Source organism: Acipenser ruthenus, chromosome 17 (genome assembly GCF_902713425.1).
Source record: "Acipenser ruthenus chromosome 17, fAciRut3.2 maternal haplotype, whole genome shotgun sequence".
NCBI lineage: Eukaryota > Metazoa > Chordata > Actinopteri > Acipenseriformes > Acipenseridae > Acipenser > Acipenser ruthenus.
Window position 1 is genome coordinate 5,261,154 of NC_081205.1, and position 15,058 is coordinate 5,276,211.

Sequence of the window (15,058 nt, forward strand, 5' to 3'; positions counted from 1 at the left end):
TATATATATATATATATATAGTTTTAAGTGTGTTTCTCAATGTATGAATGAGATTTTCACAAATTATGTTTGTATTCAGGATTTTGTCGTTTAATGTTAATTTGTTTTTACAAAATCAATTTTTTAAATATAACTGAAGCTATCCATTTGAGCTTATGTATACAATGTAATTAGTGTTATGATTTTTGGTATATTTATAAAGAGCATTGTAGAATTATTATTTTTTATGTAAAAAAATGTACAGTTTATTTTGTATTTTTTTTTTTTTTTAATAAACACAGGTGTGCCTTGGTTGTCTTTATGCCATGTGGTTTTGGAACACTATTGCTGATCTGTCGACCGTACTTTCCTGTATTTTCTCTCTCTTCCATTTGTCGTGTATCCATTTTATTTATTAGATATGGGGAGTAGCATTATTTAAACACGTGTTTGTGGTGCCTAGATCGAATTGCAGTACCGTGTTAAATTCTAAATTCAAATTTGTATCCGTTTTCTACAATTTTTATAGGTTAGGCTTCTGTGTTCTCCACTTACCAGGATGCAGTTCAAGTAACCCTGGTTACAAACCTACATGCAACTAGAGGATCATTTTCAATATTCTCAGCTTCTCGTATAAATGCTGACGGTTTCCAATGAGGTGGAGTTTTCCAGTAACGTAAATAACGCTAATGGGTTGCGCAGTTCTGACAGGTATTTAAAAAAAAAGAGAAACAAAAAAAAACCTAAGAGCCTGTCATTACCTTAACTATATTTGACTTCCTCTCTTAGAATTGTGATTTAACAATGTTGCACATTTGCTATACAGTTAAGCATTTCTAACAGTGACAGGGTGTGTTTCCCAGTGACTAATCATCTATATTGTTTGTAACTTTACTATTTGAGTGCAGTATATCATTTTTTTTTTTTTTAGGATCCTGCCTCTTCTTTTTACAAGTAATCCTTCTTTACAGCACTTCAATGAGCAATGCCTTTTCACCTACACGCCCATACAATCATGTGATAACCCTAAAACTGTTCGCAAAACTTTAAGGGCTTATTTAATTAAAAGTTTATTTGTGTGTGTGTATATATATGTGTGTGTGTGTGTGCCCAGTTGAAAAGGGTTTCATGGCCTGGAAACGTTATTACTTAATAAAAAAAATGTCCTGAACAAAATAATCCTTAAAACTGTTTTTAAAGTTTTGTGAATAGACCCTAGAATATGTAAGAATAAGGGGCGTATTTTGTAAACCATATATTCTGCTATAGGGGTACGCTTTGGTATCGCAAACTTTACTGGAGGGCAATGTTAAGACAACCTGGGGGGAAAGACTCCCAGATATTTGTATAGATTGAAGTTGTCTGCCCTGCTATAGTGTGCTATCTCTTTAAACCTGCTCGTGTCTATTCGGAAATTCTCGGTCTGAATCGGGATTTCTGTCTTTGCTGCTGCAGCTCAAGCTCCAATACCGAACCAGCCCCGTTATCACCAAACCTGAAATCACAGTCCGTAATTACGCTAATTTAAAGATCTCCGGGATTCTGCTCTTTGTTGTAGTCTTACTCTCTGCAAATGCAGGCAATAAAGTGTGTGGTTGTCGGGGACGGGTGAGTAAATACAAGCATACATTTTAACATCTTTGAAAAATAATTGTGTGTGAATCAAAAAAGGCAGCTAGTGTCTATCTGTGTGAGAATGCAATTGTTGCAAGCGAAGGGCTGGGGCTAGCTTGTTCCTTGGTTAAAAGGTAGAGTTCCTGTGATCTGTGCTTTGCAATACTGTAATGTAATGCAGTTAAGATATTTTGTTTTTAAATGCTGCTTCGACAAAGCAGATTTGGATTTTTTGCCTAAATAGAATTACAACTGGATAATATAATTGAAATAATGCGGTACGCTGTATCCTCGTGTATGGGAAACGTGTATTCACCAACTACAGTATTTTTTATTCTCCTTTTTAGTATACAGATTTCTAAACGTACACCCAACTGTAAACCTTTGCTATCCACATAGAATCAATGTGGTTTTAATTACGTCCTTAGAGAAATAAAATAATTTTCTAAAAACGAATCTGAATTTTACTCGGAACAAAAAAAAAAAAAAAAAAATGTAAAAATCACTTCGATTTCCGAAATGTGAACTAGCTTCGTTAAAGAGACATATTTATGATGTAATGTTTCACGCCTCGCTATTGGGTGTAAGGCTTTTACTATCTATAGAGATGCGATACAAACTGGAATTAATGCTCCAACCCAGTATAACGATATATATTGTAGTGAAATGTTAAGGGACACCAATTTACCAGAATTTGTTTTATTTTAAATACTAGGCTACTGTTTCTCTCTCTCTTGCCTGATTAAAACCAGTGCAGTTATCGGTTGATTATGGGGCGGCGGCTGTAGTTGAGTGATCTCAGTTACTAGATCATGCATTTGCCACCCAGAGACAATTAACTCAATTGGTAATCTGCTTGTTTTGTGTTTTGGTTTACAAATGATGGTCTGCACATGAATAATCCCCTACTATACTGTGTGTGTTATTCAATGGGACATCAGTATGTATTGGACTGGTAAGTGGATTCTGTACCATACCTTCATGGTTTTAATACAAGAGATTCGCAGTTATTTCTCTTTTAATAATGAATGTGGAGATGGAAGTGAATTTATGGTTTTAGCTCTTAAGACGCCATAGCTGTAAAAAATATATTTAACTATTTACTTTTTTTGTGGAATGGAAAACGTGTGCATTTTAAATATGGAGTGTATTACAGCCCAGTTTAATACAAATATATATTTGAAATTGTAAGTATTATGATAACATTTACTGGATAAATGTACTGAAATATATGCCTCGTTTTTAATTGTACAGTATTTGCAATAGTATTGCTATTTTTATTTCTCAGCACACAGTAATGTAATTAAGTAATCCAACAGAGGAAAGGGAAAGATGTACATTCACTGGACAGATACAGGGCTGTATTGTCATTTTGAACTGACAACTAGGATGAGGGTTAATGCAGGCTAATGGATGTTTACAACATTCACCAAAGTACATGAATCAATTTCTGCTTACACAGACAAATATATATGATTTCTTCAATGCTGTCTCTTCTAAATGTAGTAACATACTGTAAATCTGATGATTCACCAGCTGTTAGTCTGGCGGAAAATCTTTGGAACATAATTTACCATTCAGCCTTGTTGCACTATTTTAAATTATTTTCTCAGTTTTGCGGACGGTGAGTTGTGAACACTACGTCCCTATCAAACACACCTACAAAAAATATTTTGGCACACTGACATTTTTGTATTGCATAATTAATTTTGTTCCATTTTAGTTCACAAATACAGCATATTCTCTGCATATGTTTTAATCTGTATAGCAAAAACAAAAGGAATTAAGTAGTCGACAGTGCATTACGTAAGGAAGCAGGCTACGATTCACCACATTTGTTGTATTCATTTTTAAAAAGTCAGAAACTTTTACTACTGGTATTACAGTAGGACTCGGCTCCTGGTACATGGAAAAAGTTGGAATAGACAGCTTTATAGGAGTCTAAGATGACCAGAGCAAACACTGACTGATGCTCCTCCAGTTTGGTAAAGAGAGCATAATGGATAAAGAGGAGTTGACTGGACTTTACAATGTACTGCAGTTTCTTTGGGCAGAATCTCAGTCACTGTTGAAATGTGGCTGTTTGCAGTGAGGTTTGCTGGCACTGTTGTAAAAGCCTTCACAACCAACTCATAGCAGCGTTAGGCACTGGGGTGGAGTTGCACACAGCCCTCTTAAGAAGACAATGCTATACTTCCCATTCTTCCAATGAAATGCTGTATCTGCTTTTCAAAATCTAGGCCTGTCTTTCACAAATGTATTCTACTCTTGTGCCGTAGAGCACAGAGTCATTGCATTAATGTGTATTATTTGGCTATCAATATAAAATTGGAGCTGGCTGTATGATACAGATAAGTGTGTAAAAGGTATGTGTGTCATAGGACAGACAAGCACACCCACATACTAATGCAATGCAAGAATTAGCTTTCCAAGTTTCGGTTGGATAAACTGTCTGCATGATGCTATGACCATGTAAATGGTGTGCTCCTCCACTGTCCCTGGGGAGATGCATTACCATAACATTATTATTATTATTATTATTATTATTATTATTATTTTGTTTATTTAGCAGACGCCTTTATCCAAAGCGACTTACAGAGACTTACTAGGGTGTGTGAACTATGCATCAGCTGCACTGTCACTTACAATTACGTCTCACCTGAAAGACGGAGCACAAGGAGGTTAAGTGACTTGCTCAGGGTCACACAATGAGTCAGTGGCTGAGGTGGGATTTGAACCGGGGACCTCTTGGTTACAAGCCTGTTTCTTTTATCACTGGACCACACAGCCTCCTATAGCACAACATATTCTTATCGATTAAACTAAGACTCCTATTGCATAGCAGTTTCATACATTCCTTTTTTTGCTACTAGATTGATTAGCCACAGTATACAAGTACAGTAACAAGCTCAGGTGTGTCTTATTAAACTCCTAGTAAAACCAGGAATGGATCGAACTGCTATGCGTATTTCCATCCCTGTGATAACTGTCCAAATAAGCCAGGTCTTTTGAGGTTAAAAACATGGCAGTCACACATGAAATCACGGCAACTCCCATCTCTTATCACCAGCTTGCCAAGCGGTGGCCTTTCACAGTTCAGTAGCCAGACTGTAGTTTGGCGGTCTTGCATGGTTAAGAGCTGCCCAACCCCACAGTGGGTGCCTGCCGCCCCCTCCCATCCCCCCTCTTGGATTATTCTGTGATTGTGTGTGCCTCTTGTGGAGCTGTCACTTTGGATTCCCTTCATCCCCATCCTGCTGCTGATTTGAACCGATAATAGCAACAGAGGCCCTTGCATGTGCCCCACAGCATAGTCTATGTAGGACAGGGGCTGTCGCAAGGAGGAAGTGCCAGACAGACAGCACTGATTCATTCGCTGTTTTCAGTTTGTGTTTATAGGAAAGGGAGTGAGACAGTGGGAGCCAGCCATCAACCCCAGGCTTCAGAACTTGGAAGCGCCTCGCTTGAACAATGTATATAATATCTAAATAGTATATGTTCTGGCTTTGTGTCTCTCTTCCTCTTATTGCTCACTTGAGCATTTTTTAAGTTATAGTGTAAAACACAACACCTCTTTATATCAGCTATTCAACCTGATGCACTGAAAAAAAAAAACAGTTCACACACAAACAAAATTCTCTCTCTTGATTAAATATAAACTAATGACTTGTTATTTTCTTTCAGTTTCGTTTTATTTTCCTACAAATTTATTTTTGTTTATCAGATGAGTTTCCAGGCAGTCACAGAATGGTTTGAAAGCAGTTGCTAAACAACCACGACACACACACAGACCTGCTGTATGGCTACAGTGCACCGCTGTAGGGTTTTTATGGAAAGCAGACATTTTGAAAGTCTGCTTAATAGCATGTATTCAATTGATATGACCAGTGTCATATCTTTAAACCAGCTCCACTGAAATCATTCCAGAAGGACAACCTCAATAACAACCTCTAACAGTGCAAATGTCAGTAACAGCGTATCAAAATATATATTGATTTGAATGGAGGTGGTATTAAGAACTGTCACTGTAAGGGTCAATATATATATTTAATTCATGCTTTATTAAGGGTTTTAATCTTGATGTTTTCTATTGATCGATTCACACCTGTTCGCTAGTGATATGAAATTCTATTGAAAGACAATCACAAGTAATCCTTTTTAGTCACGTAATCTGACATGTTCTTTTGCGCTGTACTGCCATTTGTGTTTCCTTCAGCCAAGAAAAAGATATAAAATAAATCGAGTGTATAAATTACCAGCTGCACTCCAGCCTAGAATACTGTATTCAACAGATCCATTTTTGGTATACCGTAAGCTGTCAAGCTTCAGACTAACAAAGTTAACTTCCTGAGTGTTATTTTATTTAGGTGAGTTGAAGAAAAAGTATGATATATAGCTTTTCATTTTCTGATACCGTTTTAAAGAAATACGTTGAATAAACAACAAAAATCAGCTTACCTGCGACTAAGATGATATAATAAACTTGTAGTACTGAGAGTGTGAAATATTGGGGATACCTTCCAGTTGCCCCTTTGCTAAGGTCTTTAGAAGTACTCTCCTTTAATTTGCCCTCGGGTCCTGGTTCGGAATAAGATTCTGGGATGAAATGGATCCAAATTCCTCCAGCCATATATTAATCCTGCCTGATGTTTTCCCCCAAATGGTGAAATGTTAACCCCATTAATACATGCAATAAAAATTTCAAACTTATCTGCATTTGTGTAGATTTTATATACACCCAATTGATATGATTTAGGCCTATAACTTGGAAGCCGAGTACATCAAATTGCTGACAGTAATTGGCAGAAGCAACAAACTTTTTTGTATCCAGTTTATGAATACCACTGACTAACCAAGCCTTGCTTTTGGTAACTTTTATTAGGACAAATTCTTGTTTCTTTGTGTGCGAGATCATACTGAAACTGTACAACAGCACCATTTCTAAGCCTCGTTCTCCTGGAGACACATTGAAGAACCATATAGTAAGCATTGTGTGTGTGACTTGGAAACTGCTTTAGCACAGTACACCTTTCTAACCGTCTGCATTGCATAGGGGTTTCTGAGAAGGGGCAGGTGCAATCGCCCTTGTCTTAGAGGCCCCAGGAGGGATGAGCTGCCCTACTTCTGCTGCAGCTCTTATTTTTAACTTGATTTACCATTGCTGTTTTTCAGTGCCGTGGGTAAAACCTGTCTGCTGATCAGTTACACTACCAATGCTTTCCCTGGAGAGTACATCCCCACAGTGTGAGTACGACCGGTGCTGTGAGTTTAACATTGAAATATACTCTCACAGCCAGAGCATTATATACTGTGCTGCTTGGCTGCAGTCAAGCCTGCTGTAACGACGACTAAAACAGCTGTTTAAAAGCTCACCAGCAGTACATTGTTTGTGACTTCTTGGTCTTGTCTGCCCCCCTCCCCCATCCTCTCTTTAGCTTCGATAACTACTCTGCCAATGTGATGGTGGATGGCAAGCCGGTGAACCTGGGATTGTGGGACACTGCTGGCCAGGAGGACTACGACAGACTCAGGCCGCTCTCCTACCCACAGACGGTGCGTCTTGCACCCCTCATGAGCCTCGTGGCCTTCCGTAGCTAGGGCCTTCAAGAGCATCAGTCTGTGTTTATCAGAGCTCCAGGAAAACACACCAGTAATGTTACGAAGCTGGTAACAAAGCAGCCAGACTGCAGGGTTCTTTTTTAAAGTTTTTTTTTTATTATTTTATTTATTTATTTATTTATTTATTTATTTTTATTATATATATATATATATATATATATAATGTACAATGCCCCCTTTTCTACATTTATTTTAGTGTTTATTTAAAGAAAAAATAACAAAAACTATTTTAAGAATAATAATAAGAATAACGATTACAAACATTATAAAAAGGGAAAGGGGGAAGTAGGGGGAACATGTCTTTTTAAGCTACTTTTTTTTAAAAAGGACTAGTTTTAATGTTTTTTTTTTTTTTTTTTTTTTTTACTCAGTTTTGTAACGGTATTGATGTGCTTTGCAAATTCCTTCCTTTAGTACAGAGCTTTGTTAATTAAAGGTCAACAGAGCTAAATGTTTCAAGGTTTTATGTCCAAGGGCATTTTATGAAAAGAGAAGTAAAGAGTACACATTTGTGTCTTTAGATCAGCAGTCTGGTGCGATCATTTCTAGTTTTTAATATATAGATCATATACAACTCTACAGGCTGATCTATAAATATACTGTATAGAATCTGAAGGTCTTCTTTCTCTCCTCCCTTCATTGTGTGTGCATAAGACTGTTGTCCATTGATTGACAGGGCTAGCCACGCTCATTGTCTATTGCTTAATGTGTCAGGTATTAATTCCCCGCTGATAACAGTAGGATTTGTCACCTGATGTAGTGAATGTATATTCATGTGTATCACCGTCCCTTCCCCCTTCCCAGTCCTCAGTTTATGAAGTCCAACAGGAATTTCTCAACGAACTGTGACTCTCTAATCCTATTGCTAAGTCTGGGCCCTTTCTTCTGAATGTCTTACTGTATTGCTACTATTTCTGCCTACTAATTTTTGTGTGTGTGTTTTTTTATTGGGTCAGATATTGTTCCAGTTTGAGTCATTCCCTGATTAACATTGATTTTAACTGCTGTATGTATGCCCAGTTGATTCTTTTCCCTTCAGTTTTGCTCGTGCTTAATTACTGTATCTTCTTGCTTTCCACAGGATGTGTTTTTGATATGCTTTTCCTTGGTGAGCCCAGCGTCCTTCGAGAATGTCCGAGCGAAGGTCAGTGTTGTGTTGTATTTTCTCGTGTGGCCGTTTTGCTCCGTGCTGTAGCGCACAGTGAAAAGGGCTTTTGCACGGATCTTGCAGTTGCCTCCAGAACCGAATCTGTTATATTTTAAAAAGAATTACGAATTCAGTTGTATTTGCAGCGTACATTCTAGTCTGAAGCCAGGTGCCAAATATCATGCTGTTTAACTCCCATTTGGACAATTTCTTCACCTACTCCAGTATGTTCTTGATGGTAATCGCAGTAATATCTATGTTTTTCATGTTTGTTTCTGAGTGGATGCTTGTTGGGTAGCCTCCTCTATCCAAGTGCAGTAGATGCCGGTTATTAGCAACCCTGATAGACAACTTTCAGTTATTAACATTTTCCCAGGAATCAATCCCGTCCCATAGACTTTAATGTTAATAGAATTCTGATATTAGCAACTGCACGCCGTTTATTGACAGCTTTATTACTAGTTGGAGTGCTACAGAGCGCACTTGCATGATTTATGTGCATACTTCATGCAGCTTTTATAACACACTGATTTCGCAACTGCATATTTCTGGCGGACTGAGGCAGAATCTCGGCTTTGAAACTTGCTACGAAGCTACACGCAAAATTGAGATGGATTTACAGCGGGAGGTGGTACGTTGTAAAAAGCAGACAACGTTGGACAATTTCTTATTTAATAATTGTGTTCTTTAGAATTGATTAAGTTCAACAGTCAATTACAACACATATTTTTTATGTTTGCTTTACTCATTGTAAGGACAATTGTAGTACATCGTTGTGTAGTACTATTTTTTTACACATGTGAAGTAAACAGTTCTATGTTTGGGTATTTCATGTTTCTCACGTTAATTATTTACACTAACATTTAAAACGTATTTCAGTGCCATATTTCTACAACTACAGTATATATCGTTGTTCCATATAAATGCACTTGAAAACAGGGGCTTTCGCTTTTTGGCAACTTTCAGTTCATGACAACTTTTTGCTGGGAACCGAGAGGTTGTTAATAAGCAGCATCTACAGTATTTCCGCCAGCCCTCAGTCCGGAGTTGGCTGCTGATGGAAACAATTAATTCCAGATTGATTTCAATTTGATCTCAGTGTGATGGAAAAATGCTAGTGGAATGCATGCAAACTTGCATACCAGTGAGCAGTGATAAAACTGGTTTAAACTGTCTGTCTGTCTGTCTGTCTGTCTGTCTCTGCACAGTGGTACCCAGAGGTGCGGCATCACTGTCCAAACACACCAATCATCCTGGTGGGGACCAAACTGGACTTGCGGGACGACAAGGACACGATCGAACGTCTCCGGGACAAGAAACTGGCCCCCATCACCTACCCACAGGGGCTGGCAATGGCCAGGGAGATAGGTAAGAACATGTAAACAGATTGTTCTGAATACTTTCCAATGCTGAAGAATTGACATATAATCTTAGGGAGAGAGGCGGTTTAATTACTGGACACTTCCCTGTACCATATCCAGATACTATAAAATTATAGTATTTTGCAATGCTGCTGATTTATGCTGGTTCAAGGAAAAAAACATTACATTTTAAAATACTTTTCCAGCGCTGCACAATTCTTCAGTCTCCAACAGTGCCATGTATTGGGCTGTCTTAAGTATTTGCTGTAACCTGGACTGAGCAGATGTGTATTCTATTGTTACTGATACTGTATAGACACTGTGGGAGCAGGTTAGGGAATTTACCCACAATCCCTTTCCAGTGGTAGAGGGCACAGTGCATTAAACTCAGTCAGGAGACGGGGATCTGCGCTGCTCAAAGGGGCTTTTGTTATGTTTTTTTTGTTTGTTTTTCCCCCCGCAGCTGTGAGATTAAGATCTGTTTTCCAAATTCTAGGAGAACATTAATGAGTTTCATTGTCTTTCTGTTGGTAACCGGAAGCTGGGAATTATCATGTAATAATTAAGACCTGTTTGTTGTTGCCCTCAATCCCATGTACAAGTCTCAGTAACTGGTTATTTTATTGATTGTGCAGATGATGGAGCCTGTGTTTAAGTATAAAATAATCTAAAATAAATCCATTCTATCCGGTTATACAGTATCAGCTGTTTACAGTTGGCAATGCAGTCTTAAGGGAAATGTAGTTGGTCACATAATGCTGTAAGAGGCTGTGCTACACGAAGGACAGACTGAGAGTGAACTGGCCTAACACTTACCTAGAGTTAAAATTGACAGGCAATCTTCATCATACATAATTACAATCACTCAAACCTAAATTCAGAAGTAGAAATAGACAAACACACTGCAGGGATGGAAATAAGACTCCTATTGCATAGCAGTTTCACCCACTCCAGGTTTTAATACAAGCTTGATTAGCCCTGGTGTATTGGTAACACGCTTAGGTGTGTCCTTTTAAACTCATAGAAAAAACCAGGCTTGGATCAAACTGCTACGCAATGGGGGGTCTTATTTCCACTCCAGCCACTGCTGGATTTTGATACCTTTTTTTCCAGCACTGGGGGAATCCCCCTGGATTGAAACAAGAAGTAGTGGTGGGTGGAACCCCTGGTTCTGTGACGTGCAGCTGTGGTTTATCCCGCAAAGGTATAGGTTGATCAATGGTAATGCTTGTAAATAATCCCTCTCTCCCTCTCTCCCTCTCCCTCTCCCTCTCCCTCTCTCTCTCTCTCTCCCTCTCCCTCTCTGCAGGTGCAGTGAAGTACTTGGAGTGCTCGGCCCTCACTCAGCGCGGCTTGAAGACCGTGTTTGACGAGGCCATCCGAGCGGTGCTGTGCCCCCCGCCTGTCAAAAAACGAGGCAAGAAGTGCACCGTCTTTTGAGAGGACCCTAACAGCAGCCATCTCAGGAATGAAAAAATCAAACTGGGGGACACATCATTCACTGTCCTTTTTTTTTTTTTTTTTTTTTTTTTCTCTTGTGAGAATTAATACAATTCCGTTTTCAGCCAGTGAAGGGGGGGAAGGGGATGGGTGAAATCCACTGAGTGTACCCCCCTCCTAAAAACAACAAAAACAAGTTTGTCAGAATCTGCCTTTAAAATTTGTAAGAAAAAAAGGCGTCTTAGATAGTTGCATGCTTGTGAGCAACTAAAGAAAAGGCATTTAAACTCAGCCCCCCCCCCCCCCCCCAAAAAAAAAAAACGAAATCCTTTCATCCAAAGTTTCTAAAAAATACTGTTTTAACAAAAAAGACAAATGTCCCTCCTTAATCTCAAAATGTAATTCCTTTAAAAATGATTTTGGTAACAGTGTTGCAGTGAGGGCATGGCTAGTATTACTAATGTATTCATCTTTTTTGTGTGAATGTTGCTTTGAAAGAACCCATAGATGTGAAACTACTGTATATTGTGGTACTTGCAAAAGTATATACTACAGTGTTTAAGCTTAACCAGCAGACACTCCATGGCTACAGTCTGTTATTCTGTGACTTAGACAGTGAGAACTCAGTGTAAATGTAGATAACCAATGTGTATAAACACATATTTCCTTGTCAGTTCCAATCATATTAATGGGTGCCTTGGAGTCCAGTTGTGGAGAGTAGTAAAAACTGTGTGGGTTTCAGAAGTGTCCTAATGGTGACATGTCTTAATTAAAAGCATCACTGCTGTTTTAATAATTAGAAAGTAATAACTGTTCAGTAGCTGAAAAATTCAAATGATGGTTTGAGGCAGAAGATGATGATCAGCACACTGTCGCCATTCTCCAATAGGCATACTCTTAATTGGATGAATCTGTGTCTAAGCTTGGGCACAAAATATAGATAGTAACTTTGCAGGATGTTGAAATCTCCTGTTTCATTTATACGTACTGTGTTGCAATGGTGTGGAAGCTGGCTGCTCCCATGCATCAATCCTAGGATCTCGCTGTGCAGTTTACATTGTTTAGTATCTTGTTTTTTGGAGTACATAAATAACATTCATTTCCCCAGTTGAATCCAATGGTGCGTGTCGCTTTAGTCTAGCTTTATTATCCTGGATACCACTACAGTTGTAGTTGAGTGTTATATCTCCATGTCATGTCCCGCATTAGATCCAGTAGCAACATACAGTTTGTTACACTGCTGTTAGACTCAGGAACAGCCTGCCTCTGAAACAGATCAAACCAAAAGACAAGCTGTAGATCACCGTTGGGACTGTTTTCCGTCTTCATTTCTACCGGTTTTATTGCCTTTTTAAACACATACTTTACATACAGAATTCTTTGGTAGCAAAACTTCTTGTGTGTTCATCCTTGTTGCATGGCTACCTCTCTCCTGTTTTAAGACATCTGTCTCTTAGCATTCTTTTGTACAAGGCCTTGCATAAAATAATGCACAAGACTTCTCTCCAATCACTTAGAACATGGATAAAGATTCAACAGAGCTGCCTCAGATAACACTTTCTATAATTGCTATTTCCAGGAAAAGGGTTAAATGATGGTCACCAAACGAATGTCAAGGTGCCCAAACGCTCTTGAGCAGCAACAACCTGTTCACTCTCCATCCAAGCACAGCCTGTCCCTGCTTTCAACAGACACTGGGCTCTTTCACTGATGGGTTCAATTGTTCCGCTCTGTAAATTTTAAAAGGCTATTTGGGATTTGACTTGAATTGACTTCACTATATAATGCAGTAGAGCATAGCGATGTTTTTCATTTTACAGTGTGGTTCCATTTTAAATTCAGCAGATGTCCAGGATCTAAGAGGGGGCGTTCTTGATGACAAGGTGCTAATTTATTTTTTTTACTATTTGTTAGACAGCCTAAATGTTAAAAGTCTTATCTGGTGAATACAACAGTACCATAAGAAGGTGCTAGGCATTTGAATCTAAGAGAGCTCTCTAGATGCAGTATCTGTTTTATATACCCATGTGAACAAGGGGATACAATGACACCAAATACATACAGCTTCTGGGCTTACTGAGCCAATGTAAGAAATGGGATGGAATGCATTAACTTTCATTCAACATGTATTGTGGTTTACTGCACAAAGGGCCTGCAACCTAAGGAAAAATATTGGGGGGAAAAAAAGAAATCAAATAGTGTGTTTCATAAACATTTTCAAGAGTGTCCTAAGTAACATTGGGGGGCTAGCATGCCAAACTTAAAACCGCTTAACCCTATTGCCTAAACAGTCTAGATGTTTAACTTGGGGCACATCAGGGCCCCGTCTTAATTCTGTTTTCCATTTTCAAACCTGTCCTTCCTTTGTGTGTGTGTGTGTGCTTTGGGTTGCTGTGGTAACCGCTGATCTGTAAAGTGATGTTATTGCATCTTTGATAATCTACTTAACTTGCAAGATAACGATTTACATGCAACTTTTAATTTCAAACACTTTATTCGGTCTGTTTTTAATTGCCAAAAAAAAAATACAGTATATACAGTGAATAACAAATCCTTTAACATTTTAGAAGAGGTATGTATTAATAAAAACAATTATTTGTATGTATCTAATGAAGTCCTTTTTTTCTTTCTTTTTTTTTTTAATTACGGAGTGACCAAACAAAACCTACAGAAGGAGCATGCTCAGTTCTCCCAGTTAGACATGCCAGTACAGCAGCACTTCATAAAGTTAATGATCGTAGAAATTTAACAAAGGCAGCAGTAACCGCTGCAGGAGGCCTTGTTATCGTTAACCTACAAATAATTACCCGTTTCTGACTGGGGAAAATAGGCTTTTCAGGGGATTAGAGAATGTTATTCTGAAAAGTAAAAAAATAAAACATTAAACTCCACTAAAAACCTGATTTGAATGAAAGCGACTGCATGTCATGTATTTTACACGATTCTATAGTATTGTAAACAGACTCCCTCTAGCGTTTGATATGTGAAATTACAGCATGTTTAGGCGACTTTTTAAGGGATCCAGAATCCCACTCTTGCTGCAGAGCTTCATCGGCATGGCAACAGCAGGGGAGTGATCTATCTGAGCATGCTCGGAAAGAAAGGTTTGGGTCTCTCAGTCTCTGTTAACTTATGTCTTAAACTGCATGGAAAGTGTTCTGAGCTTGTGGATAGAGTTGCTCTTTGTTGGTGAAATCTCCATCATTTCCTCTGCGGATTTGGTGGGATTCATAACTCTTAAGATGAGCTCCATGTTTGTTATCCTTTTTGTATTACTATTATTCGTGTCATAAAGAGTATTGTGGAATAAGAAACATTTTTGTATAATAAATATGAACTTATAACTATTTTTTGCTGCTTGTTATATATATATATATATAATGTTTGAGAATTTCACAATGTATTACATATTTTACATATTTCAACTTCACTAATGCAAATCATATCAGTGTTCATTTGAACTGGAGTTCAGATTGTCATGAATATATTCAGAAAAGCTTTTAACAAATTATTACACTTGCCTTTAGTGATGCCAGCACCAGTGTATAAGACAACATGTGCCAAGATTATACTGGGTTACGGGCTAACTATCGCCTTGGTTATCCATTGAGGGCATGTTGAACTCTCATCCAAAAGACAGTTGTATTTTTTTGTATTTTACTTTTTAAAGTCATGTTGAGTAGTATGATGCTGTAAGTACTAATATTTTGGCTTTTCCAAAACCTTTATGTTCTCTTATTAACCATAAGCCAACAAAGCTCTACAGAGAATGTACACAACATTACCTATACAGAATTACTATCAAAAACTGCAGTGCCAATGGAGTACTACAGACAGGATTTTCATAACTATAGAAGTGCTGAGTTCTAGAACAAAGTTCCTGTCTCCAGAATGCTGC

At 38.1% G+C, this 15,058-nt stretch overlaps 1 protein-coding gene across 2 annotated transcripts; it reads left to right on the top strand.

Moving 5' to 3' along the window:
* Window positions 1-1,339: 1,339 nt before the first annotated feature.
* On the top strand, window positions 1,340-14,507 carry rac3a (Rac family small GTPase 3a). 2 transcript variants are annotated; one of them, XM_034039637.2, is made up of 6 exons: window positions 1,340-1,587; window positions 6,766-6,837; window positions 7,029-7,146; window positions 8,294-8,356; window positions 9,568-9,727; window positions 11,030-14,507. In XM_034039637.2, the coding sequence occupies exons 1-6, from the start codon at window positions 1,553-1,555 to the stop codon at window positions 11,158-11,160; spliced, it is 579 nt and encodes a 192-aa protein (XP_033895528.1). In that variant the 5' UTR covers window positions 1,340-1,552; the 3' UTR covers window positions 11,161-14,507. The 2 variants fall into 2 exon arrangements, with proteins under 2 accessions (XP_033895528.1, XP_058845841.1); XM_058989858.1 differs by lacking the exon at window positions 1,340-1,587 and adding an exon at window positions 2,419-2,548.
* Window positions 14,508-15,058: the final 551 nt, after the last annotated feature.